The 22,998-nt window shown below is 51.4% G+C and overlaps 4 protein-coding genes across 4 annotated transcripts; 1 reads left to right on the top strand and 3 right to left on the bottom strand.

Annotated features, from left to right (window-relative positions):
• Window positions 1-225: 225 nt before the first annotated feature.
• On the top strand, window positions 226-6,601 carry PV06_04736 (uncharacterized protein). The gene is made up of 2 exons (XM_016405663.1): window positions 226-5,629; window positions 5,699-6,601. Exons 1-2 carry the CDS (start codon window positions 891-893, stop codon window positions 5,835-5,837), a joined length of 4,878 nt encoding a protein of 1,625 aa, XP_016263869.1. The 5' UTR covers window positions 226-890; the 3' UTR covers window positions 5,838-6,601.
• Window positions 6,332-9,845, bottom strand: PV06_04735 (uncharacterized protein). Its single transcript, XM_016405662.1, has 4 exons — window positions 9,647-9,845; window positions 9,250-9,589; window positions 7,603-9,183; window positions 6,332-7,552 (listed from the first exon to the last, which is right to left on the bottom strand). Exons 1-4 carry the CDS (start codon window positions 9,731-9,733, stop codon window positions 6,558-6,560), a joined length of 3,003 nt encoding a protein of 1,000 aa, XP_016263868.1. The 5' UTR covers window positions 9,734-9,845; the 3' UTR covers window positions 6,332-6,557.
• Window positions 9,846-11,748: 1,903 nt separating this feature from the next.
• Window positions 11,749-13,805, bottom strand: PV06_04734 (uncharacterized protein). The gene is made up of 5 exons (XM_016405661.1): window positions 13,479-13,805; window positions 13,322-13,422; window positions 12,752-13,262; window positions 12,209-12,700; window positions 11,749-12,153 (listed from the first exon to the last, which is right to left on the bottom strand). Exons 1-5 carry the CDS (start codon window positions 13,704-13,706, stop codon window positions 11,959-11,961), a joined length of 1,527 nt encoding a protein of 508 aa, XP_016263867.1. The 5' UTR covers window positions 13,707-13,805; the 3' UTR covers window positions 11,749-11,958.
• A 445-nt stretch (window positions 13,806-14,250) lies between these two features.
• Window positions 14,251-21,099, bottom strand: PV06_04733 (1,3-beta-glucan synthase component FKS1). The gene is made up of 4 exons (XM_016405660.1): window positions 20,552-21,099; window positions 20,315-20,480; window positions 14,989-20,265; window positions 14,251-14,939 (listed from the first exon to the last, which is right to left on the bottom strand). Exons 2-4 carry the CDS (start codon window positions 20,461-20,463, stop codon window positions 14,561-14,563), a joined length of 5,805 nt encoding a protein of 1,934 aa, XP_016263866.1. The 5' UTR covers window positions 20,464-20,480; window positions 20,552-21,099; the 3' UTR covers window positions 14,251-14,560.
• Window positions 21,100-22,998: the final 1,899 nt, after the last annotated feature.

Raw genomic sequence — 22,998 nt, 5'->3', positions numbered from 1 at the left:
CAGATGCTCCTTTTGGCACGGTGATACGGGTGCGCCTGAGTATTCTTCCGAGGCTGCATTGGCGTCTGGGAGCGCCCTTGTTGCACCGCACTCGTAGTCTAGGTAGTGATGTTGGGGCATTGTAGGGGCGCAGGGAAGCGAAAAGGGAAGTTTATAGGTACCAGAGGTTGGCGTAGGGGCGCGAGATAGGCTTCGGATGGCTTAACCCGATCATCTCCAGGGGCGACGTTCATGCGCTATCCTTAATCAAGGTAGTCATTGTGGTTATTGATGCTATTTCTCGCTTCAGGCTTATTCCAGCATTCATTGGCTCTTACGACGCCTTCAGCAGACCAGCCACTGTACGAGCACAGGCCTCCAACACTCTCACCTTTGTCATGCACTGCTCATCGCAGGTTCTTCCATTCCTTCAAGAGTGCGCCTGAACGACTCCAAGGTGTATTCTCCAATCATCGCAGCAAGCAGCACGTCCGCCTGCGAGGATAGAGCCTTGCGTATTATCTCCCCGACACTTGCATCGTTACGCCCTTGCGACCTCTTGCACCGAATCCAACCTCCGCCTACGAACCGCATACTAGGCCCTACAACGATCCGTCGCAGTTGACCTGCCGAGCCACGATACCTGTCGAGTGCTTCTCCGCGGAAAGTTTCTTCTTCAGCGTCGTGCTCGTTGCGATTGCGATCACTTTAGCCCAATCGAGTACTATTGCAACAGGCCCCGGACATCCGACAGGGTCAGCGTGAGGAGGTTTGAAGGTGGTTTTGCGCCGATAAGGAGAAAATGGTGCCTAGCAGCCTCTCGTCGCGGTAAAGAGGTCAACACCTGCAAGTGCAATAGGCCCTACCAGGTGGAGAGGAGTTAGGTCAGGAACAGTTGGGTGCACCGGACGATGGTGTCGAATAGCCAGATGATGGATAATCAACGTCAACAATATATACCAGGCCCGCCGCCACCCCCAGGTCAAGGCATCTTGAGCCACCTGCCACCACCTCCACCACGACCGCATCCGCAATCGACGTTGCCTCCTCCCCCTCCAGGGCCGCACCCGAATTCTTTGCCCTTGGGCACGGTATATGGACTACCGGGCGGAGGATGGCAGCAACAGCCATGGGGAAGACCGGGTCTGGGCCAAAATATACCACCACCACCTCCTCCTATGTTGCAAAATCAAAATCTACAATATGGTATGCGACAGCCTTCACACCTGAATATTCCTCCTCCACCCCCGCAGAATGATAAGCCCATCCTTTCCGCAACATTCATCCCAACCGGAGACTCTTTTGGCCCAGGGGTCGGTATCCCTCCTCTTGATGATTTTTCCTCTTTTTCTGGATATGACATGCAGTTTACAAATGAACCGAGTCTTTCGCAATCGGAGAAAAGACATTCCGAAGGCACGACCGCTTCACACAGCTATTCTTATCCCAACCCGGCTCAGTCGAATTCGGACATTGCGAACAGGGAGGTTCGCGCATCGTCCGCTTCTTCCGGGCGGCCTTCATTCACCCTACCACTCCGCGACGGAAACGAGCCAATTTCTCCAGGCCCTCCTACAGCAACACTACGTGATCCTCAGACCGGTAACGATCACAACCGTCAACGAGCTTATAGCGCTGCTGTTGCGACTGGTGGCACTAGCGAACTATCACTGCAATGGCCGTTGGAAAGAGTTCTGGTTTGGCTTACCGCCAATGGTTTCTCAAAGGACTGGCAGGAGACTTTCAAGTTGCTAAAGCTTCAAGGCTCGGATTTCCTGGACTTAGGACGCGGTCCCAACGGCCGTGGCAATTTTGGAATGATGCATCAGACGATCTATCCTCAATTAGCAAAGGTTTGTTCTGGTAGCAATACCGGATGGGACCAAGGCCGGGAACGTGAGGAAGGCAAAAGGCTGCGCAAACTGATATCAAGGCTTGTGGAGCAAGGAGGTGAAGGACCAGCGAGTGCGGGCATAGGCCATCGAAGACGTGAATCGGGGATCCCAAGCGCCTCCACAGATGGTACAGTGGAAAACTCTCCACATCTTCCTCGTGCCGAATTCAGCAATCCTTCTGGGGCTTCCGGCCCCGAAGGAAGCCCAGGAAAGCAAGCAGCTCTTTTTCCAACAGGGCTCGGTCCGCGCAATTCACAGAACCGGAGCAGCACGATGCCTGTCTTCAGCAAACACAGCAGTAGCTCCTCTACTCCCAGTGATGCAAAGGCACCGGACAGCTTCCATGGCACCAGTCGTGCAGATTACACAAGGAATGTTCTCACAACCATTACCAGTCGTGGGCGACACAGTCCTAATCTATCCGGCGATGGCTCGACTGGTCTATTACCAAAAGGTCTTGGAGCATCCCCAAGTGCGAGCCCCGGCCTCAGTAATGCGGTACCTGCCTCAGCCACAAGTGTGTCCTCACAGACATATCGACCCGAACATAACAAGAGTAACAGCACTGACTCCATGCTGAAAGTGAATGGATCTTCGAGACTTAATGCTCAGGGAAGTCACGTCGACAGCAGCAGGAGTGGCACAGAAAATGCACATTCTGGGAGATTTTATGCTGATCGCCGAGACGCTCAAGAGATGTCGAGGCCTTCGCCTCTTGAAACGCATCGCACCTGGAGTAATGACTACCCCACGGGATCAAGTGCGAAAGATCAAAAGCCAGGTATATGGAGTAAGTTCATCAGAAAGAGACACGACCATAGTCAACCTCCTGCAGACGATCATGCTCTTGAGTCACCAACAAGTCCAGGAGGGCTTCGTCTATTTTCCAAGCCCAGTGCGAATGGGAGCGATTCAGCATTGCAGCAACGACCGGCTTCTACTAGCGTGGCCAGCGAAGATGAAAGATCTTCTTATACGTCAAAACGACCAGCCAATATCTCGCGAAAATATATTTTTATTACTCCTGACTGCTGGAATTACCGGCTCGTCGATGTAACGGAGGTGGAATCACCGGGAGCTTTGCGGAGCCTCATCTGTATTGAGCTGGGAATTGCCGATGCTGAGTACGCACATATATTCGTGACCGAACCCGGACAATCAGATCACGACACTCCCCTTTCCGACAGCGCCCTTCTTTCAATCCGTAGTCGGACGGATTATACAGGAAGCTTAAAGTTATATGTGCAGAGCCCAACGTTATCAGCTGTGTCAGGAGCAACTTCTACTGGGCTGGGTGTCTCATTTGGTCAGAGAGAAGGCTTACCGATGTTGAAATCGAATTCTGCTGGCGGAATCAGTCGTAACGGCTATCCACCGGCTCCTAGCTCTGTGGGCGAACAGCCCTCGACGGACCCAGCGCTGCTTCAAAAGCAGGCTGAGGAGTATCGACGGCAGACCGAGGCCAAGCATAAGGCTTACCTGGAATCTCGCCGAGCCCAAAAGGAGTCGAGTTCTACCTACAGTGGTGGTGGCATTCGTGGAAGTACTGTCATTGACTTTGATAGTCCGCGGCTGTCACCATTTGAAGACAAGAAGGTTGAACCTCTAGTTCCAGTTCGAAAGCCCCCAACGGCACCGTCTGAGTCGACCACGTTGACTAAAGTCAACTCTCTCAGAGCAAGAGGATCTGGGACCCGATCTTCTTTGGATGCCTTGAAACGTATTTCTGATCCTATCGCAGAGGAAGAAGCTAATAGGCTGAAGAAGAAATCGAGCTCCTCGGCCATGGCATCCGCGGGTATCGGAGCTGCACTGGCAAATGTTGGTAGAATGGCTGGTGCTCCTGCTTCCGTTGGAGGCCAGGGTTTACAACAAAGGCAACCATTCGATTTCGACCAACGAGCCTATGGAGGCTTCCAAGACAACCAGAACCGCACCCCTACCATCGACAGCACGCGCCATTCAGCATCATCTCGTGATATCAGCCCCTCTGACGATGCACCCAGACCTCGCCTGCAGACCAGAAAGTCATACGGACCAGACCTTGAGTTCAGGGAGACTAACGTGTCATTTGCTCCTTCACCTAATCCTCTCAAACAGGATGACTCGGATGATGACTCGGACGATGGCTTATTCGCTATTCCCCTGACCAATAAGTCATTACCGAGGAACATAGATCAGGCAATGGGAACTAAGGAACAGCGGCCGGCACTGACGGTCGACACAGACCACCATGCAGGAAAAAATGTTCGCTTCAAATCGCCAGCCTCATCAGGTGGTCTATCTATGCACCATAATGGCGCCGAAGACAGCGCCACAGCCAGTGGCGACGGTTATGAGCGCAGTTTGTCTGAGGGTAGTTTCAGTGGTTCCGCGCAATCCCCGGACGATGCCAGAATGGGTCGCAGAGACTCCTTCATCAGTGACATATGGGCGAATCGTCCTGCAGTGGAGAATGTGGTGCATCACCTGGATGAGTTCTTCCCAGGCGTCAATCTCGACGAGCCCTACTTAGAGGAAAAAGGTGACAACAACTCTCCCATGAAATCGATAGATCAAAATCTTCTTGAAAGCGGACAAAATGCATCAGTGTCTTCCGCACACTATGGCACCACAGGCTTGGATCTAGACTTCAAGCGCAAGAGCGAATCTGACACTCTAGGATCAGATGAATCCACTCTCAAAGCCCGAGACCGAGACAAGGTCGCTAATGTTGCGCAAAGACAAGTCGGACGGGCCGCAGGTGGCATCTCGCGTATGAAGTCCATTCGTGAAGTGGCACAAAAGCGTAATGATATCAGGAGAGGTCCGTCTGTGGCGCAAAGGGTTGAACAGGCCAATGCCAGCAGCATCGTCCGTCGCAAAAGTACAAAGATGTTCGGAGCGAACATTGTACAGATCAAGCCTAGGCCGGGTAATCGACTGTCAACCCTAGATCCGATACCACAAGAAGAGGTCCCTTCCGAAGATATGCCTAAGAGACAGGCGACTTTCAAGATCATTCGTGGTCAGCTGATTGGCAAAGGTACCTACGGTCGTGTATACCTGGGTATGAACGCTACTACTGGTGATTTCTTGGCCGTCAAGCAGGTCGAAGTCAACCAGAAAGCTGCAGGCCACGACAAGGAACGTATCAAAGAAATGGTCGCTGCTCTGGATCAAGAAATTGAGACGATGAAAGACCTAGAGCATCCCAACATTGTTCAATACCTAGGGTTTGAACGAAAGGAGTTTTCCGTCAGTATCTACCTCGAATACATTCCTGGTGGGTCCATTGGCAGCTGTCTGCGCAAACATGGGAAATTCGAAGAGTCGGTGGTTCGATCACTGACAAGACAAACACTTGAGGGATTGGCCTATCTTCACCACGAGGGAATCCTGCACCGAGATCTGAAAGCCGATAATATCCTGCTTGATCTTGATGGCACCTGTAAGATCTCCGATTTTGGCATCTCCAAGAAGTCAGACAACATTTATGGCAACGACATCACCAACAGCATGCAAGGGTCCGTCTTTTGGATGGCTCCAGAAGTGGTCAGATCGCAAGGGCAAGGGTACAGCGCCAAGGTGGACATATGGTCCCTTGGCTGCGTGGTTTTGGAGATGTTTGCGGGCAAGAGACCCTGGAGCCGGGAAGAAGCCATCGGCGCAATCTTCAAGTTGGGAAGTCTCAGTCAAGCGCCTCCGATTCCCGAAGATGTGCAGTCGACTGCGACGGTGGACGGCCTGAACTTCATGTACGACTGTTTCCAAGTGTGAGTTTTGATCCGGCCCATTTTTTTCTGTCTCGTGTTTCGATTTACTGACCTTTGATCCGTTTTCAGCAATCCGAGCGACAGACCAACGCCCGAGACACTACTTCGACACTCTTCGTTTTGCGTTCCAGATCCGTACTACAACTTTTACGATACCCCCCTCGCCGCGAAATTGAGGAATGCCGACGGAGGTGGCCTCGGTGGTTGAATTCGGCCGATACAGTACTGATACTATATCTAGTATATGCGCCATTCCATTTGAACCACTCATACCCTGTGCGATTCATTGTCCAGATGGAATGCTCCCACATGGTATGTATATACCCGGACTTGATCATCGCGGCGGCCATCGACACACACAATTGTCGAGTCGGTCTGGTGGGAGAATTTTTTGTCTCCTTTTTTTGGTTTCACGAGTACGACTTGACGATTCTACGAGTGAGGGGGAGTGAGCGAGAGGCTCATGTACAACGTACGTGCATACTTGCTTTGGACCAGGAGCTGCCAGAGTGCTCGCAGGGCCCAGGGTCTTTTACTGTAGTAGGGAAATCAGAGGTGAGGAGTATACCAAGGGAGTACGGAGTACATTTGGAACCCTGAATGAAGAAGGCTCTTTGGGGACAGAGAGTGTGCGTGTGTGTGCGTGTGTGTGCGTGCGTGCGTGTGCTTGCTACGATAGTACACTGTAGGTGAATCATTCCTGGGTGTTCCCGAGCACAGAAACCACCTTGTTCTATACTTGTTCTATACATTTGAACAGTGCCAGGAAGAGAATTTCGATTCCCCAGCCAAAACTTTGTTCAGTCGGGCATTGCTTATATCCGTACGCATAAACTACCACATCTAGCTACCTAGTCCAAGCCAGCCCAACCCGGCTCCGAGATATTCAACATATACTTGGTCAGTGTCAGAACGTAAAGACGCGAGGCTAAAAACCAAATTTGGACGCCACGAACCCCAGGGCGGCTTGCCTCTTTTGCTTCGCGACGAATTTACTCACGTCGTCACTCCACGTGTTGCTCGAGTCCGCCGCCCGGTCCATACTGTCACCCGCCAGCCCCAGGTTCTCGGTCCTCTCGGCCAGCTGTCGCTGCATGTAGGCCCAGTAGGACTCCTGATTGGGGTCGGGTTTGGGCGCGCGTCCCGTCCGCGCGGCCTCCCTCTGTCGCGCGTACTCTGCCTCCTGGGCGGCGCGCATCTCGGCGACCATGCGCTTGGAAGGCGGCCTGTCCGCCCCGCCGATCAGAATGTCCAGATCCGAGGGAGTAATGTACTGCGTCCCCGCGATCCACTGGAGGTTGCTGATGGTGGGCCGGGGGGGAACCATCTTGGTGGGATCGTAGAGCGCGTCGGTGCTGGGGGCCAAGGGCAGGCCCGCGCCAAAGACGTTAACCATGGACACCTCGCTCGGCCCCGCCCAACCCAGAATATCACCGGTCGGGGTGACGATGGCCTCGCTGAACCGTTTCGTGTCCAGGATGTGGTTGACCCGCGTGCTCGCAATCTCCTTCAAAGCTGGGATGGAGAATGCTCGGGCGGTTCCGTCTCCAAAGAGTCCGACCAGTGCGTAGCCGCGGTCTTCGAAGCGTGTCACGTTTGCCGCGTCACAAAGATATTGGTCGAACGTTTTCGAGGCGCCTTTTGCCGAGGCCGGACGGAAAATGTGGACAGATGAAACGGCTGCCACCACCAAAACACCATCTACTCTCCGACCTGACTGCAGCCCTGCCATTGCCTGTCCCGTCGCTGCAGCCAGAGCTCCCGTGTGAGCGTCAATGGGCGATATTGACACGATTCTGTCGTCTGCAGTTTGAGCAACCCCGGCAAATTGTGCCGTGTATCGTCCTGACTGTGAAGGCAGGATCTTGAAAGTCACAATCCTGCCGCGAGATGTGCCTACGAACAAGGCAAGTGAAGAATAGTCTACCGACTTGTTAGACTTGGACAACAATACAGGAATGCGATGCACTTACCGTCACCATCAAGGGTCATGATGCCAAATTCCACTGCCGTTGCGAACTCAGTAGATTGCGGGGTTGTGGCAGACCGACGAACACTATTCCGTCTATGCTTGGTCGCAACAATCTCGTTCAACAGCGCAGTATGAATGATGGCTGGTCCACGAAGATCAACTATCGTGACTCCGCCTCCAGCATATCCGGCAGCCACAAACCCAACATCAGAATGACGGAGAGCCGTGACGGGTCCTTGCTGGTCATTTGTCATCGTCAATGGTAAAAGTCCTTCTCTCAGATTCGGATCAGCTCGTCTGCTGATGTCTGTCATTTGGCCGGGTCCACCATTTGAGCCAGGATCGGCCGGTGGTTGTCCAGCAAACTGATTTCTATTCAGCCTGAAGACAACCAATTCGCCAGATCTAAGTCCGACGGATAATTCTCCAGTTGCGCCAGACATACTCAATTGAGAAACGTCTAACTGATCCCAGCGGCCGACGGCTCTACCGAGATCGACTTGAATGACACCAGGATTCTCAATCAGATCCCCATGTCCTGCATCCCAAACTCGAATCGTCGCGTCGGCATGTGCTGCTTGGACAATATTGCGGGTTTCGTGTCTTTTAAGCGGCTTCGTCCCTGCCGCACCTCCCAGCAAGATATTCGGCCCGTGTTGACGTAATTCTCTCATACCAAGCCATCTTGTTCGGTCAACGTAGGAAAGAGCTGTCTTTGTGACGAAAGGGTGCACAAACGACAAGGACACGTGAAGCTGGTTCGTAGGAGTAATTGGGTGTCCTGAAGGGAAACTCATCGTAAGAAGCTCGCCAGAGGATAAGACAGTCAGGACCGCAATAGGATCATGAGAACCTGCAAAGTGCGGAGATACTCGTGGAACTGGCAAAAAGGTCGTTACCTGAGTGTTTGGCGGTGTGGGAAGGATTTGTACTCTCTTTGGGTTTCTAAAATGGCCTGCCAAGTAGTCCCAGGTTGATGTCTGATAATTCGGTGTTAGTCCGAGATCAATAAAGGTCAATCCTTTGCTCGGACTGGTCGTGGATGAGCCTCCAGCGATGAGAAGGCCCGTATCGTCGGCGTTCTCCTTTGAGCACCAGTAGATATTGCAATAGGGCTCTTTAACTGAACCGGCGCCAGGACCAGCCCTGGACGAGCCACGGCCAGGGACATTGACGTCAGTTTCGTCTAGGTTCCTTGCATGAATCGCTCTACCGTCACGGGGGTCCCAGAATATCATGCTCGAGTCTTCGTGGGCTGTCAACACAAACGTGCCGGTGGGATGCCATACAGCGTGAGTGAGTCGAGGATGTCGCGCTTGATTGACACCCGCCGGGTCTCCATCGCCACCAGGAGCGCCTCTGGGCACCTCGTACTGGAAGAACTTGAGCGCCTTGTTCTGCTTGAATGAGTAGATCACGGCCCCTTCGGAGTACCCGATGAGTAACGTCCCGATGTCCTTTGGGTGAAACTGAATGGACACCACCGGCAGAATGCGTGCTCTTGGATTGCGCTCGCGCCAGAGATTGGGGATCTTGAACGGCGTGAGCCCTTCCCTATCCAGGTCATACGCCACAATCTCTCCTAAATCATCGCAGGTCAGTTGTGTGTTTTCCATCGTTGTTTCTAAGCCTCTTGGTTCCAACCCACCATTTTGTAGTCCCGTCAGACAATAGTCTAAACTTGGATCAGTGAGCAGAGCGGTTACATGGCCGGGAGGTGCGTAGTTCGCAACCATGTGCTTGTTATCGAGGCTGAAGACGCTGACGTCGTTCTTGGAGTCCAGGACAATCAGCTTGTCGGCACAGAACTGAATGGCTCGAATGGAAGCGGGCCGGGGAGGTCGGAAGGTCACGTCGACACGCTTCTGTCCATAGACATTGACGACGCCAGCGCCGAACTGGGATTCATTCGTGCCAACGGCGAGGAGGGACTGGACGGGATCGTAGGCAAGGACGGAGATTTGAGAATTGGGGCCATAGCGAGCGAACTGGAAACGGTCAGCGGCATGCTCAGGCAGGGAGAGCCCAAGTCCCCGGCGACTCACCTCATCCAGCATGAATACCTCGGACGACACACCTACTGAGAGATCGGTCGCGATGCCGGCCTGCTTGCCACGAAACAGGTGCGCCATGGCTCAAGTTCGGCACGAGTCTCGAGCATCACAACTAAGTTCCTTCAAGCAGTAACCCGGGTCGCCTTGTGACGAGGGAGTAGTATCGGGTTTTACGGTTGTGAAGATGTTGGTCGGAAGGCCAAGGCTGCGCCGGGGATCGTTTAGGCTGCGGTCGGACTGTAAACACGTCAACTCCTTCTTGGCCTTCCCAGTAGATCCGTATGAATGAGGTATATCAGGCTCAGCGACCTTCCACTTCTCAACGACCCAGAAGGTCAGAAGCGCTACTCTGCTACAGATGTTCGACATTGGGTCAGAGTACAGCAAACACGAGCACCGAACGGGCGAAGGTCGATGAGTGGCCGCGTACGTCACATACAGACAGTATTCAAGATGAACGCTGGTGTCATGGAGAACAGAATCAGAAATTGTTTTTGTTTGGAAACAACACACCATTACAGAAAATACTTGTACCAATTGCAAGAATACAAATTCCAGTCAAGGTAATAACAACCACTACAAGCACATGTGCAGAAGAACGATCATGGCCCAGTCCTTCACTGCTTGATCACTCCCCTCTGCATCAAAATATGAACACCAGGCATCGAGTCACCCATGATTTCACATCTCTTCAGCTCAATTCCTCCGTGCGCCGCGCCATCCCTCTTGACATATATGAATCGGAAAGCAGAGGGAATCTTCACATCCCATTCGCGTCCTTGCAAATCTGCGACCTTCTTCTCGCCCGCGACAGACTCCCCGATACAATTGGCGTAGAAGTACGCCTGACCTAGCATTTCCCACCCGTCGTCGATCTCCCAGCAAACGAGGAAATAAGGCTCATGAAACTCTTTGGTGAAGAAATTGTACATCGACTTGGACTGCTCCCAGGCAACCTCGTGGCCCTTGAATTCCGAGCCATCCGGCTTGACGAGAGAAAAGTCTTCAGTATGCCATTCGTTCCTCTTGTCTTCCCAGCGACCGCGCTTGTTGAAGTTCAGGGTATAGTCCTCCATCCATTTCATCGCAGGGTGCCGTCTAGTCACATCATCCCAGGTCCCAGAGTGGATGAAAGCAGGCTGTGTTGGGAAAGACATGAGGCTGGAAATCAATGAGTTCCCGTCCTTTGTAGGAGATTAGAATCGTCAGAGAAATTGGAAGTTGAGGCACTCTAAGAACTCTTCTTAGACAGCAAAATAGCCAGCAGAAACCAGCTTCACCCAGCCCTTATGTACTCCCACTACAAGAGCATTGGCCTGGGTTAGGAGCGGCACCCAGCTACAACTCACCACAATAACACGAGGTTCAGCTGAGCCATCATTTTTCAGCTCGATGGAGGGGCTGGCAGGTGGCCAGGATTTTCTAGGCAGTATCAGGTGCAACAATGGTGTAATTGATTTGATGATGTCGTAGATTGAATTCGTGGTGGTCCAGCCTCGAAGATCTAGCCTCTGTCGATACGGGGGGCCCCCGCAGTCCGACTCACCGTCTAACCACTTTCCGTAGGCGTTCTGAATTCAAGTCTCCGGCTGAGGCGACTCCTAAAGGTCAGAAATGAGAGCAAGGAGACGAGTTTCACTGGACAGGCATTGTCAAGGTCCGTAATACAGCTTGAAGGTCGGCAAGTGCTGATCCAATCGTACTCCATCTCCGACCTTGAGGGTCTTGCCTGCGTTTACGAGGGGCCATTAGTCAGTGAAAGAAAGTCTCACCCTTTTTCCAGGTGTTCAACGGCGATTGGCTTGCAAGAAGATTTCAGACTCAAGATGAGCTGCCACTGTGGAATTCATGAAGGGGGCCAGACTGAACAAGCGGACGATGCTTCCAACGTATGAGCCGAAGCCGATCAGCGCGTTTATCCATAGATCAATTTTGTTTTTCATGGCTTTCTTCCTGCCCTCTCATGATGCTCATCAAGAAGCAAATTCTGCTTTCACAATTCGCCTACCTCGCGCTCTCCATGACCATCAGCACGAACCTTCGCTTGGTGACGGGCTGAATGGAACGTCGACGCGAAGGGAAGGGAAACCTTGGGAGAATCGTTGCAAGTGATACCATGCAACGTGATAAAAAGGCTGAATTTATTACACATTAACTACTTCGTATACTCCGTAGTGCTTTGCATCGCTGAACATCTATCTCCATTGCTTGTCTGGAGACAGAAAGCCCATTTCTCATGCCATCAAAATAGTTCTTAATTTGTTCCAAAAACATACTGTACACAAAAGTATAGACGTCATAGCTTATCGCCTCCTAGTCATGATCTTGGTGATGGCATGCCGAATTGTAATGCCAGCTTTTTCGATTTCTTTCTTTGTCAGGCCTATCGTAACACAGATCTTCAAAGCTGGCGCCTGCGCATAAATATCTGTTTTCGCTCCCGATGGACCAGCAGGAAGGCTCTTTACGCGGGTGATCAGAACATTCTGAGTGAGGCACTACGTCAAGGTTAGTTTTCTGCATGTTCTTGTTCAAAGCACAGTAGTCACTCACCTCGTCAACGACGTCCTGCAAGATCTGCTGCTGATCCTCAAGGCTCAATCTTCTGGCAGTGATGACCTCCGGCTTCAAGGTCAACAGCATTATAGGATTCTCCACGGCGCTAGTACAGTACACCCAGTCACTTCTGGGATGCAGTTGCGCCCACATAGTCTTGATGTTGTCCTTAAGTTGCGCGAAAAGGTCAGGCTGTGTCTGCAGCATCATGAGTGTTTCACTGGCCGTCACGGCAGAAATGGCAGGTAATGCTGCGGAGAAGGTGTACGAAGCAGCCGAAAGACGCTGGTGCTCAACGACCTCGTCTGAGCCTGCACAGAAGCCTCCAGCAGCGGACAGTGGGCCCGCCATCGAACCAACAAGCATATCTACTTCAGCAGCGTCAACGTGTTGGTGCTCCGTGACGCCTCGTCCGGTGCGGCCAAGAACACCGAACGACCAGGTCTCGTCCAAGATCAGACGGAACTTGTATTTAAGCTTCAGCTCGATCTGTGGTCTCGTCAATCACGGCGCCATCGATGAATCCACCTGCTCACTTACAATTTTCGGCAGATCAACCATGTCACCAACGTTCTCAAACAGACCCTCAGTGATGATGAACCGGCGTGTCAACGGCTTCTTTGCTTGTTCTTTCGTGACCTTTGCCAGGACTCGTTGCAGATCCTCCATGTCGTTGTGCTCATACCATCTCACCGTACTCCTAGAAATCTGAATGCCCTTACGAATGGCATAGTTGACAGCCTTGTCGGCAACGATGATGTCACCTCGCTTCGAGAACGCAGGAATGACGCTGGATATCGTCGAAAATGCTTGCGCGTAAATGATACATGCAGTTGTGCCCAGGAAAGCGGCAATGTCGGCCTCGATCTTCATGTGAACATCTTGCGTCCCGTAAAAGCCGGGTGGTCCACACGGCCCAACTCCGTAGGTTCTCAATGTCTGTATAGCCCGCTCTTTGAGGTTTTCATTCGAGAGGAAGTTGTAGAAATTGTACGAAGCGAGGTTGGTCACCGTACGCCCGTTGGCGAGTTTGGCTCGTGGACCACTCGGACTGGTGCAGAAATTTGGTTAAGACACTGCGAGACAAATCAAGTGTATGGACAAACTCACCCGACTATTATGGGTCTCTTCTCTAACTCAGCCTCTTCAAATGGCGTCGACTTCGCGACGAGAGGTTCCGGTGACCATTCATCGACGAGGTCGTCGATTTCCTGCGCCACGACTTAGGAGCCAATTCAGTGTTACAGCCCAGCTGCCTCGCACTCACCTCTTCAGACAACTTGACATAATTCGGCTTGGTCGAGTACTTTGGCGCAAGGAGGTATCGGATCGCAAACAGCACCAGGAAGAGTTCGACTGCGGAGCGAACGGGATCGTTCTGGTAGCTGGACTGTACGTAGCGTAGGAAGATTGCAGACCCAGGGATCTTGTGGAATTGTTCAGACGCTGCATTTGCCAGCTGTGCAAGGTATACTTGAGGCTCTTGAGAGTCCATGATGCCCAGACATGCAACGTCAACGTGGAAATGAGGAATTCGAGAAAAAAGTCTGCACGAGAAAGTTGAACGTTGCGGTCTCAACGCGGCATGTCATCAAGGGCCGTGAGGTGCGCGAACTACTTTTAGTGTCAGGGGCAGCCACAACTTTTAGGTAAGGCTGGAGAACGCCACGGTCTGACAGCACCTCGAGCGAAGATTCAGTTGGGACAACGTTGGGAAAAAGCTTGGTCTGACAAAGAATTCGTCATAGAGACCAATTCCGGAGGGACCGGTGCTGCCGGTTGGCATCTAAAATAGCAAGGGAACTGGGAATGGAAGTGCTTGGGTTAATCTATTAAACGAAATCCGCATACTGTAAGGATCATACTATTAGGACGTGTAGTTGTTGAGTCTACACCTTTTAAGCACTTGGAACGATTTTTCCATCGAGTCTGATGAATTGAAACAACCTTCTCCCTCTGCCTTGCGGCACTCAGACTACCCCCTCCAAGCGGATTACGCAGCAGAGGTTGGGAGCAGCTAGGTACGGATAGTCAGTCACCTGCAGCAACCTATGCACAATTGTCGCGCTTACAACATTGCGGCATCAAAAGTAAAACCTTCCATTGATTCTCATGTACAGTACGAGTATGTCTAAAGAAACAAGATATGCCTTAATGTCACAACTCCGTTCCCCAATGATTTGCCGCCAGAAAAGCCAGCCAGTAGAGCTCCTTTTTCCCTTGGCAGCTGCTTGTCTATTGCCATTTCATTCATTAATTTTGTTTGAACAAAGAGCGACGGAGTAGGAAATGAACCTTGATCCGAACCTTCCTCTTCTCCTCCCTTGAACAATGTTAATATAACCAAATTTACCATCTCACAAATCGACCACCACCGCCGAAGGTGAAAGGATTGCTGCCACTCGCACTCGTGGCTGCAGCGGTGGAACCGCCTCCACCACCGCCACCTCCACCTCCACCGGTTGCAGCTGCACCATTGCCGAAATCATGGAGAGCAGACCCGGTGAAAAGGTTGTTCCTCGTATCGTTGTTGTCCTGTCCAGTAGGTTGGAGAAGCTCAAGAGGAATACTTGGCAGATTGTTGATGTATTTGCGGACGAAGACAGGACCAATTATCAAAACGAGGAATAGGACCAAGAGTGCGAAGTACAAGATGGCGTAACGAATAACGCGACGCTTTCGCAGGCGAGACTGTTTGATCGAGTAGATGGGCGGTCTGATTTGACGACTGCAAAGCTGTTAGCGTGGAAACATTAAAACGGGACAACCAAACATACCTAGGTCGCAGCCAGAAGAGCATGACCGAGTGGAATTTGTCGATGTATGGTACGCAAAGAGCGGGCAACAAGATGAACATGATGGCATGTCCAAGGATGAAGTCAGCAGCAAAGAAACCGAGCTCGGTAATCTTGCAAAGGTATTCACGTGCTGGCTGGGACATTGAGTGCCAACCCATCGAGTACCATTTGCCGGTCCACCAAGCGATGTTGGATGTGTCGTTCTTGAATTCTCGGGTCAAGGCGAGGGCGATGATGAGCTTGAACACGAAGCGTTGGAGGGCAATGACTGCAATCATTCCCAGCAATGCCTTTGCGAAAATCCATCCTTCGAGGAAGAACATGACTTCCCAGAACGCGAAGAGAGAGATGACAGCGACAGCATGCGCAATAGCTGCAAGGACAGAGCCGAACTTCTTGCAGCACATGCTCAGCACAGGGCCCATACAGCAGGCCATGGCAAAAAGACCACCTAGAACTCCGGCGTTGATGGCGATGGGAGCGAATGCCACCAGTGCCACTCGGACAAGAGAGTTGGTAGCCTTCGCAGGGTCCTTCACACCTGTCTGGGCGTTGATGAAGAGATATGGGATCAAGGTCAATGTTACCAGGACCAAAGGACCGATAATCTCGCTGAAGAAAATACTGGTGAAATGTGCGCGAGGAACGTCGCCAGACAACTTCTCGGATGGCGCACCCAAAGCCTTACGTTTAAAACCAGTCAGGCGTGTACGAGACAGGCGACAGAAAGCGATCCACGAAGACGCGTGTGAACGAGAGTTTCCGCGAGACAGCCATCGAAGGTAGTCCCTGTAGTCGATGAAGAAGTCGGTCCAGGCAAATTGGTGCGGGTTGAAGATAAATGGCGAGATAACTAGACCCAGGATCGACACCCAGAACCACAAGAGGGCCGCATTCCAGACGGTGATTGTACCAAACAGCAACATCATCAGGGACCGTGCACCGAGGTAGATTGATGGACCAGCAAACCGAGAGTACAGGACACCGAAGGGAATCCGAGCAGTAGCAAAACCACGGCCGGTACCAATGTAACGAGCACCGCCGAAGGACAGATCTTGCTGGATGGAGCTGGCGTAGATCTGACAAACAAATACCTCAAAGATTGGGGATGCAGAAGCAAAGTGCTTGGCCAGACGGGTTGCAGCACGCCAGAATCCACGCTCCGTCAATTCCTGTACAACCAAAGGCACGAAAGCGATGAAGAAAACGATGAAGATAGAGAGAACGCAACGTTCAACCCACGCCTGGATAGGAATCAAGTTGGTACAGCCGGTAGGTTTGAGAGGATCCGTTGGGGGAGTGTTCCGGTTATAGTGGCAGACAATTGTTTCGTGTCGGAGCGCACCAAGATTGAGCAAGACAATCATAAAAAGCTGCACTGACAACATGATGAACATGTTGTTGATGTGGAAACCTGGATGAGCGTAGTAGAATGAGAGGAAACGGTCCAAGGGTAGCTGGGTACCGAGATAGTAGTACTCTCGGGACAACATCTGCTCACCCATACCAGTACCAATCTTCGTCGTAAAGTTCAAAATGGAGCCAAAACCAAGATCACGACCCTTACCGCACTGGTAGTATTCGCAATGCTTGATACGACCACCTCGAATGAGAGCGTTCATGCCGGCGTAGATATCTTCGTTGAGATGGAGACCCTTCTGAGCCTTCGAGACACCACCGCGGGTAGTCATGAAAATGCCGTTGAGGAAATCCGGATGGCCATAATGAAGCTTGCCACCGATTTGAGCCAAAGTACGAGCGAACAGAGTACCGAAAGTTTGTTCCTTGCCAGCAGCGACGTCACCCAGGACACCAATGTTCTCAGAAAAGATGTACTCGCGAGCACCTAGGATGGCAACAGGGTTGGTCTTGGGTGGGGTAATTCCCGGAGTGTATGGTGAGACGTTATCTGTGGTCATTTCCTCGAATTCGGCCAAGACGCTTCGAATTTTGAGGCATTCTTCCAAGTAGTTGTCCTGGTTGGCATCGATGAGCTGAATGTATTCACCGCGATAGAAAATGATGGCGTGGTTCTGGTTGTCCGATTTACCATCTCCCAGGATTGGATTGCCTGAAAGCTGTACCCTGAACTTGGGTCGACGCATACCATTTTCAAGAAGTTCCGAGTGACCATCAATTAAGGCAGAGTACAGGCGAGGTTCCTCGCCTTCATTTTGCGGCGGCTCTTCATCCAGATAAGCGATTTGCAGATCGGGATACGCACGAAGCAAGAATTCGGTGTTTTCACGCTCTTCTTTCTTGAATTTTGCGTAGCGCTGCATCGACACAACAATCTTGAACTTGCGACGAGCCATGCGTTCCAACTCGCGCTCAAGCTTGTCAGAGTTACCACCAAACATCTGGACAACCTCTGGGTTCTCCACACGGTACAGGAGCTTGATGGCTCGACTGTAGTTCATGAAACCTGAAACCGTTCTGTAGAGTGTCTGAGAGCGCAGAGATGCCCAAATACGAGTACGCAGAGTATATTCCGGAGCAGCAGACTTGAAACCAATGCAATAGAAAGGCAAGTCATCAATCTTGCTCTTGGCTGTGTCTTTTTCGGATTTCTCATAGTCGCCATTGAATTGGGAGGTCTCGTCGGCAAGAATCTTAGTGTCCTTGACGAAGCAGTCCCATTCGTGAGGGTGAAGTTGCTTGAGATACTCCAGAAGGGTCACACGAGAGTATGGCTCATCCTCACGGATAATCTCGCGGAGAGACAACAAGATCTTCTCGCCGTAGTGGGGAATGAGGACTGTGAAAGTAGGCATGTTGTCAACTGGGAGTGGCTCCGGGATTGGCGTGGATAGTGACTGCGCAAAGAAAGAGATACGACGCTCAGCCTCACTCTGCGAGGGAAAGAATTCCGTCTTGAAGGAGTGGTCTTCTTGGGACACAAAGAAGGTTGGGGCTCGTAGGGTGCGCTTGCCCTCTTGCTCGGAAGGAACCTGGTGGTAGAGAAGTTTTTGGACATGATCAATGGCCAACAGGTGTTCTCTGTACATGGAGATAACAATTGCGTTCCAGACTTGGGATATCAAGACTTTGGGCTTGTACTTGATTTCCATGTCGGTTGTTGCTAGGATCTTCGAATAAATACGCTTGGGAAGTCGAGAAAAGATGTTTCTCCATGGTGTCCAGATCGACACACCGAGGTAGAAAGATCGTGCGACTGAGAAGACACAATTCCAGATGATGTACCAAAGATAGGTATCCAAGAAGAACAGGATCAAATCGGTAAAGAACATGATTCCGAGCAAGATCTTTGGCTGGTACTTGCAGAGGTACTGCTTCAGGATTGCATCACCTTCGCACCGGGAGATCTTGGTGTATGTCAGGATCTTGATCGGATCTCTGAAAGAGAGTGTCAAGAAGAAGTATGATTCAGCCAATTTGGCAGCAAACACCATGATCCAGAGACCGTAGGACATCCACATGTCATTACCCTTGAGGCGAGGATACGAGGCAGTAAATGTCTGGCTTGCAACATACTGGCGAGAGTTCCGAGTCAGATAGCTTCCGAAAAGACCGCCCAGAGGCATGATCGAGAAGAAAAAGAACGTCGCCAAGGCCACAAGGAACTGAACGACACCCAAAATCAACGCAATTTGGGAGGTTTGTGAGAAGCCGAAGATGTAAACACTTGGAGCGATGTTGATGGCGAAAACACCAATCAAGAAGAGTAGCCGTTTAGTAAGATGCTGAGCACCCGCCCATCTGCGTGGAACGTAGGACCATTCGATGAGGGTGGCCATGATCTGGATGAGAGAGGCGACAGTTCCACCCAAACCGACCGCAGACCACTGAGCAGCAGCGTGCGGTTTGTTGTTCAGCTGTTGCTGGTAGTTCTTGGTGTACAAGGCCGGGGCGTTGAATGCGGTATAGAACCAAAAAGTAGTCAAGTGAATCACCCAGATACGATTGAAATTGACCATCAGGTGGAACCAAGATCTGGTTTCCTTGTAGGTCTTGAAGAACACCTTCTTCCAGTTAACCTCTTGAAGCTTCAAGTATCGCTCAGCTGGAGGGAGATCGACGATGCGCGACTTATCGTTCATCACGATTCTTTCAATTCCCTCAGGGTACCAGAAAAGCTGGTTTATATCATCGTAACCAATGACTTTGTTATGGTCACGTTCTCGTCGAACGTACTTGCCGTCAATAATCTCGTAGCACTGATCTCTGATGTACGTATACAGTGGTGTTATGACATTGTTGAGGTAAGTGAATTCTTCCACTGGCTCCACGCGGTTTTGTGCGGCTGGAGAATGCAAATAGTCGTCTGCACACTTGAAGATGAAACACAGGCACTCAGGCATGAACCGCACCTGGTTGGCTTCACCCCAACAGAGAAGATAAAGAGCAATCTGACGAGCTCGGTCATGCTGAGACATCTTGTTCATTCGTGTTTTCCAACGATATTCGGCTGCTTCCAGGGAGTTGTCACCCTCCAAGGCTTCCAAAGTCTGTTCCTCGTTTTGGGGGTCTTCTTTAGCCTTTTTTGCGGCAGCTTTGCGCGCTTTGCGCGTGCGACGATTCGCTTTCCCAAGTTTCATGTTCGCGAAACCAACCGCATCATCCAAATCGAGATGAGCAGCGAAATACCATCTGCGGTAGTTTGCATTGTCGCCTCCAATGTAATCGGCGTGGAGCGAGAGCAATGCTTGATTCGGGGTCATGCGAGAAGCTCTGGAATCTAACAGAGTCATCATATGGTCGTACATATTACGCATGCTATCCCGTTGAAACCCAAATTTGGCGGTCAGGTCCAAGAAGATATCTTCGATTTCCTCCTTCGAGAGAGGAATCTGGGCATCTGAAGTCCAGGCTGGGTATGGTTCCCTGGATCGTTGACCGGCGGGCAAGGCGTTGTTATAGTCCATCCCATAGATAGGCGTCGATGCTCCGGAAGAACGATTGCCACCGTAAGAGATTTGAGAGGATGGGGGTCTATACCCACGTCCTCCCTGGTTGTCGTAGCCACTGTGGTATCTTTCATCACCTCGACCATAATAGTCCATTTCGGCGGCACGAGCCATGTCCGATCTCATGGTGAAATCGCTGAACGTTTCCGAATCTTCTTCGGAATCATGACCACGGCGTCTTGGTCGTTGACCTTGGTACTGTTGCTGGCCTGCAGCTCCCTGGTCATAATATTGGCCATCGTAGTAATCATCTTGGTAGCCCTGATGGCCTTCGTAGTATCCGCCGTCGTTGTGATAGGGATTAGAAGCGTCGGCGTTGTAGTAGCCCCTGGTTTCGATTAGTGAGGAGCACATTGCAGTTTGTGTCCAGTGCTTACGATTCATCATAGTACCCTTCTCCTCCCTGCTGCTGATGACCGTAGTCATATTGATCGTGGTACCCATGGTCGTCCTGATAGTAGGCATCATTGCCGTGATGTTGGCCGTAGCCATCATCATAGCCGCCCTGCTGAGGATGACCAGACATGATGTGGAATGTATTTGCTGCCATACGGTCAATACCACTTTCATTCATTCCGTGCCTCTTGTTCAAGCAATGGCAGAATCTCACCAACCTTAAAACAGTCCCATTAAAAACTCGCACAGCAGTTAAGATATTCCGGTTTTGAGCGATTTTCCGCGGTGTGATTGCTTGAATTATTATGAGATACTGAAGAACGAGCGAGGGGCTTGTTAAGGGGTAGGCTTGGTAGACGAATGTTCAGGCCGTCCAAAATCGTCAATCCAGAGAATTTTGATGGCCGTGCGTAATCGAACGAACACACAGTCTGGAATTTGACGAGCCGGTACAAACGTGGTCAAGGACGCAGGTGAGAACGGCGTGAAAAGAGTTGTAAGGTGAGGGTTGTTGTGAAACGAGTGAAAGGAGGAGCGGTGGTTGCTCAGCCAATGCAGGTGCGCGTTCGCGGCAGGCGTGGCTAGCAAGCTAACGATCCCGATCTTACCAGCGCCTCTTTCTTGGGCGTTGTAAGAAAACTGCCCTTTGCACTTGCCTCTCTCGCAGCGATAGAAGCGAGTAAAGGTAGACACGAAAAAGGCAACGAGTGATTGTTGTAAAAAAGAAATGAGGCTGATCGAGGGAAAAAGGCGACGACAAAGAGAGCCTGGGAAAAAAAGCAGGCTTTGGGAGGAGGGAGAAGCAGGGCAGGGAGCTTGGGGGTGGTTTGCTGCTGCTTGTTTCGGGATTAGGGGCCGCAGAGGGGCGTGCCAGTGCGCAGGACAGAAATTTGGATGGCTACGAGCGAGTCAGAGAGGCTCACTAGGCTTTGGAGGGTGGGCTTTTGATTTCGGGTGGGCAGGGCACAGGCAGGGGCAGCCGGCGAAATCAAGGCTTGACCTGTTCCGGCCAGGATTTGACAGAAGCTGGTCAAAACCAAACAAGGGGCATTCGACCGGGGAGCTGAAGAGGCCAAACATCTGCAACACACGCACAAGCCGCGCCACACTCCCCATGCACATCTCACACGCCATAATCCTTGTACGGATAAATAATTCTCTTCTCACTCAATTTCGATGGAGCAGTAGGATCCACGCCTTGACTTCTCCAGTCCTTGCAATTCGCTCTGGGACAGTTGATCGCGACACCATCTCGCCGTCATCCCATCGACCGTTGTCTTGCATCGCTTATGCTTCAACGGACTGACTTTCCGCCCCGGTGCTGCTCATTACTATCTCTGGCGCCCGCCGCATATCAGAGGCTCATTGCGTGGCTGGGATCAGCTTTATCCTGTGGCTATGCACCGAACCGATTGCATCGGCCACATCCAACCTTTACACGAGCACACTGTATCTACAACTGACGACTGACAAGCCCGAGATAGAAAGGATCCTCTGTCCTCCGTACACCACGCTGATTGCAGAATTGAGAGATAACACGACCCCAGCATCATTCGAGTCCGGCGTCAAAACCTGGTTTACCACAACCTGAACCTGGTCATACGGGTGGTGTTTCAAAAGAGGGGGGGTGCTGCGTTGCAGATCCCGAATGCGTTTGGGACATTTCATGGGTTAGGAAAAATGCAGCTTGCCCGTTCGACGGAGAAGTTGATGTACCATATTACCACACTCCGTACAGAGCATGGAAAATTTGCCAACCTATCGTACTGTATATCCGAACGGAGTTCATGGACCTCACATCCAATCGTCTTCGAAACGAGTCCGACCGACGGAACTCCTTAACATTTGGTTTTTACTATACATACTTCGTACGAGTGAAGGCACCGCTCAGCGGGCTGACAGTATACTGTGGAACGGTGCTTGAATTGTCCGTTAACCGTGACCTTTTGCAGAGAATCTTCATCATTTGTAAGCCAGGGTTCGTTGCAATCTCCCGCCTTGTTTGCAATATGTCGAGCATTCTATGCAAACACTCATCGACGCCTGATGCCACGCGTTATTCATTTGAAGGAATGGTCTGACAGCACGCCTTGCTCATCCGGCACGATCCGGACATTCCACTTCGTAAGATGTACTGTACAGAGTACTGCACATTGGGATTCTCCCCAACAACTTCCCGTGCGTTGGCCGTTCGGCGTGCAGCCATACTGAAAACTATCCTACGGGTACGGGTTCGATAGTTTCGGTTGCTTCGTCCAAGTACACTTCTTTTCTTCCATCGTTCCACTGTGGCTACAAAGACCGAAAAGTTCGCATCATCTATTTTGTGGACCTGCAGACGCCATTGACGCGAGAGGAATCCGCATCTGTTGTGTACAGTACATATAGATTGTCGATGATCACTTGTCGGAGCAGTTGTGAAATCTACTTTTAGCTACCTTATTCTTTATATGGCAGAGGCGAGAGATGCTGATCTTTGAAAGTCTTCTGCAAGCGTTCTTCCCAGGCTGATGGCGCCTACTGTACTCTGTACGAAGACTTGTACAGTGGACTACAAACACTATCAACAAAAGGTCATCCCTCGGCAGGGAACACCTCCAAGAAGTGAAACAAGCTTTGATGGGAATTAAATAGCCCAAAGAACGGCGCGGTGTGGCGAATAGCT

The sequence above is a fragment of the Exophiala oligosperma genome (assembly GCF_000835515.1).
Source record: "Exophiala oligosperma strain CBS 72588 unplaced genomic scaffold supercont1.4, whole genome shotgun sequence".
Classification (NCBI taxonomy): Eukaryota; Fungi; Ascomycota; class Eurotiomycetes; order Chaetothyriales; family Herpotrichiellaceae; genus Exophiala; species Exophiala oligosperma.
This window is presented reverse-complemented; position numbering and strand designations above follow the sequence as displayed.

Coding starts and splice junctions, on each gene's coding strand:
- PV06_04736 (XM_016405663.1), top strand. CDS start 891: ATGGTGTCGAATAGCCAGATGATGGATAATCAACGTCAACAATATATA. Junction 5,630..5,698: donor ATGTACGACTGTTTCCAAGT/GTGAGTTTTGAT, acceptor ATCCGTTTTCAG/CAATCCGAGCGACAGACCAA.
- PV06_04734 (XM_016405661.1), bottom strand. CDS start 13,706: ATGGACTCTCAAGAGCCTCAAGTATACCTTGCACAGCTGGCAAATGCA. Junction 13,423..13,478: donor ATGTCAAGTTGTCTGAAGAG/GTGAGTGCGAGG, acceptor GTCGTGGCGCAG/GAAATCGACGACCTCGTCGA. Junction 12,154..12,208: donor TGCAGGACGTCGTTGACGAG/GTGAGTGACTAC, acceptor ACCTTGACGTAG/TGCCTCACTCAGAATGTTCT.
- PV06_04735 (XM_016405662.1), bottom strand. CDS start 9,733: ATGGCGCACCTGTTTCGTGGCAAGCAGGCCGGCATCGCGACCGATCTC. Junction 9,590..9,646: donor AGGTATTCATGCTGGATGAG/GTGAGTCGCCGG, acceptor GACCGTTTCCAG/TTCGCTCGCTATGGCCCCAA. Junction 7,553..7,602: donor CATGACCCTTGATGGTGACG/GTAAGTGCATCG, acceptor ACAAGTCGGTAG/ACTATTCTTCACTTGCCTTG.
- PV06_04733 (XM_016405660.1), bottom strand. CDS start 20,463: ATGTCTGGTCATCCTCAGCAGGGCGGCTATGATGATGGCTACGGCCAA. Junction 20,266..20,314: donor GAAGGGTACTATGATGAATC/GTAAGCACTGGA, acceptor AATCGAAACCAG/GGGCTACTACAACGCCGACG. Junction 14,940..14,988: donor CTCTTCTGGCTGCGACCTAG/GTATGTTTGGTT, acceptor ACAGCTTTGCAG/TCGTCAAATCAGACCGCCCA.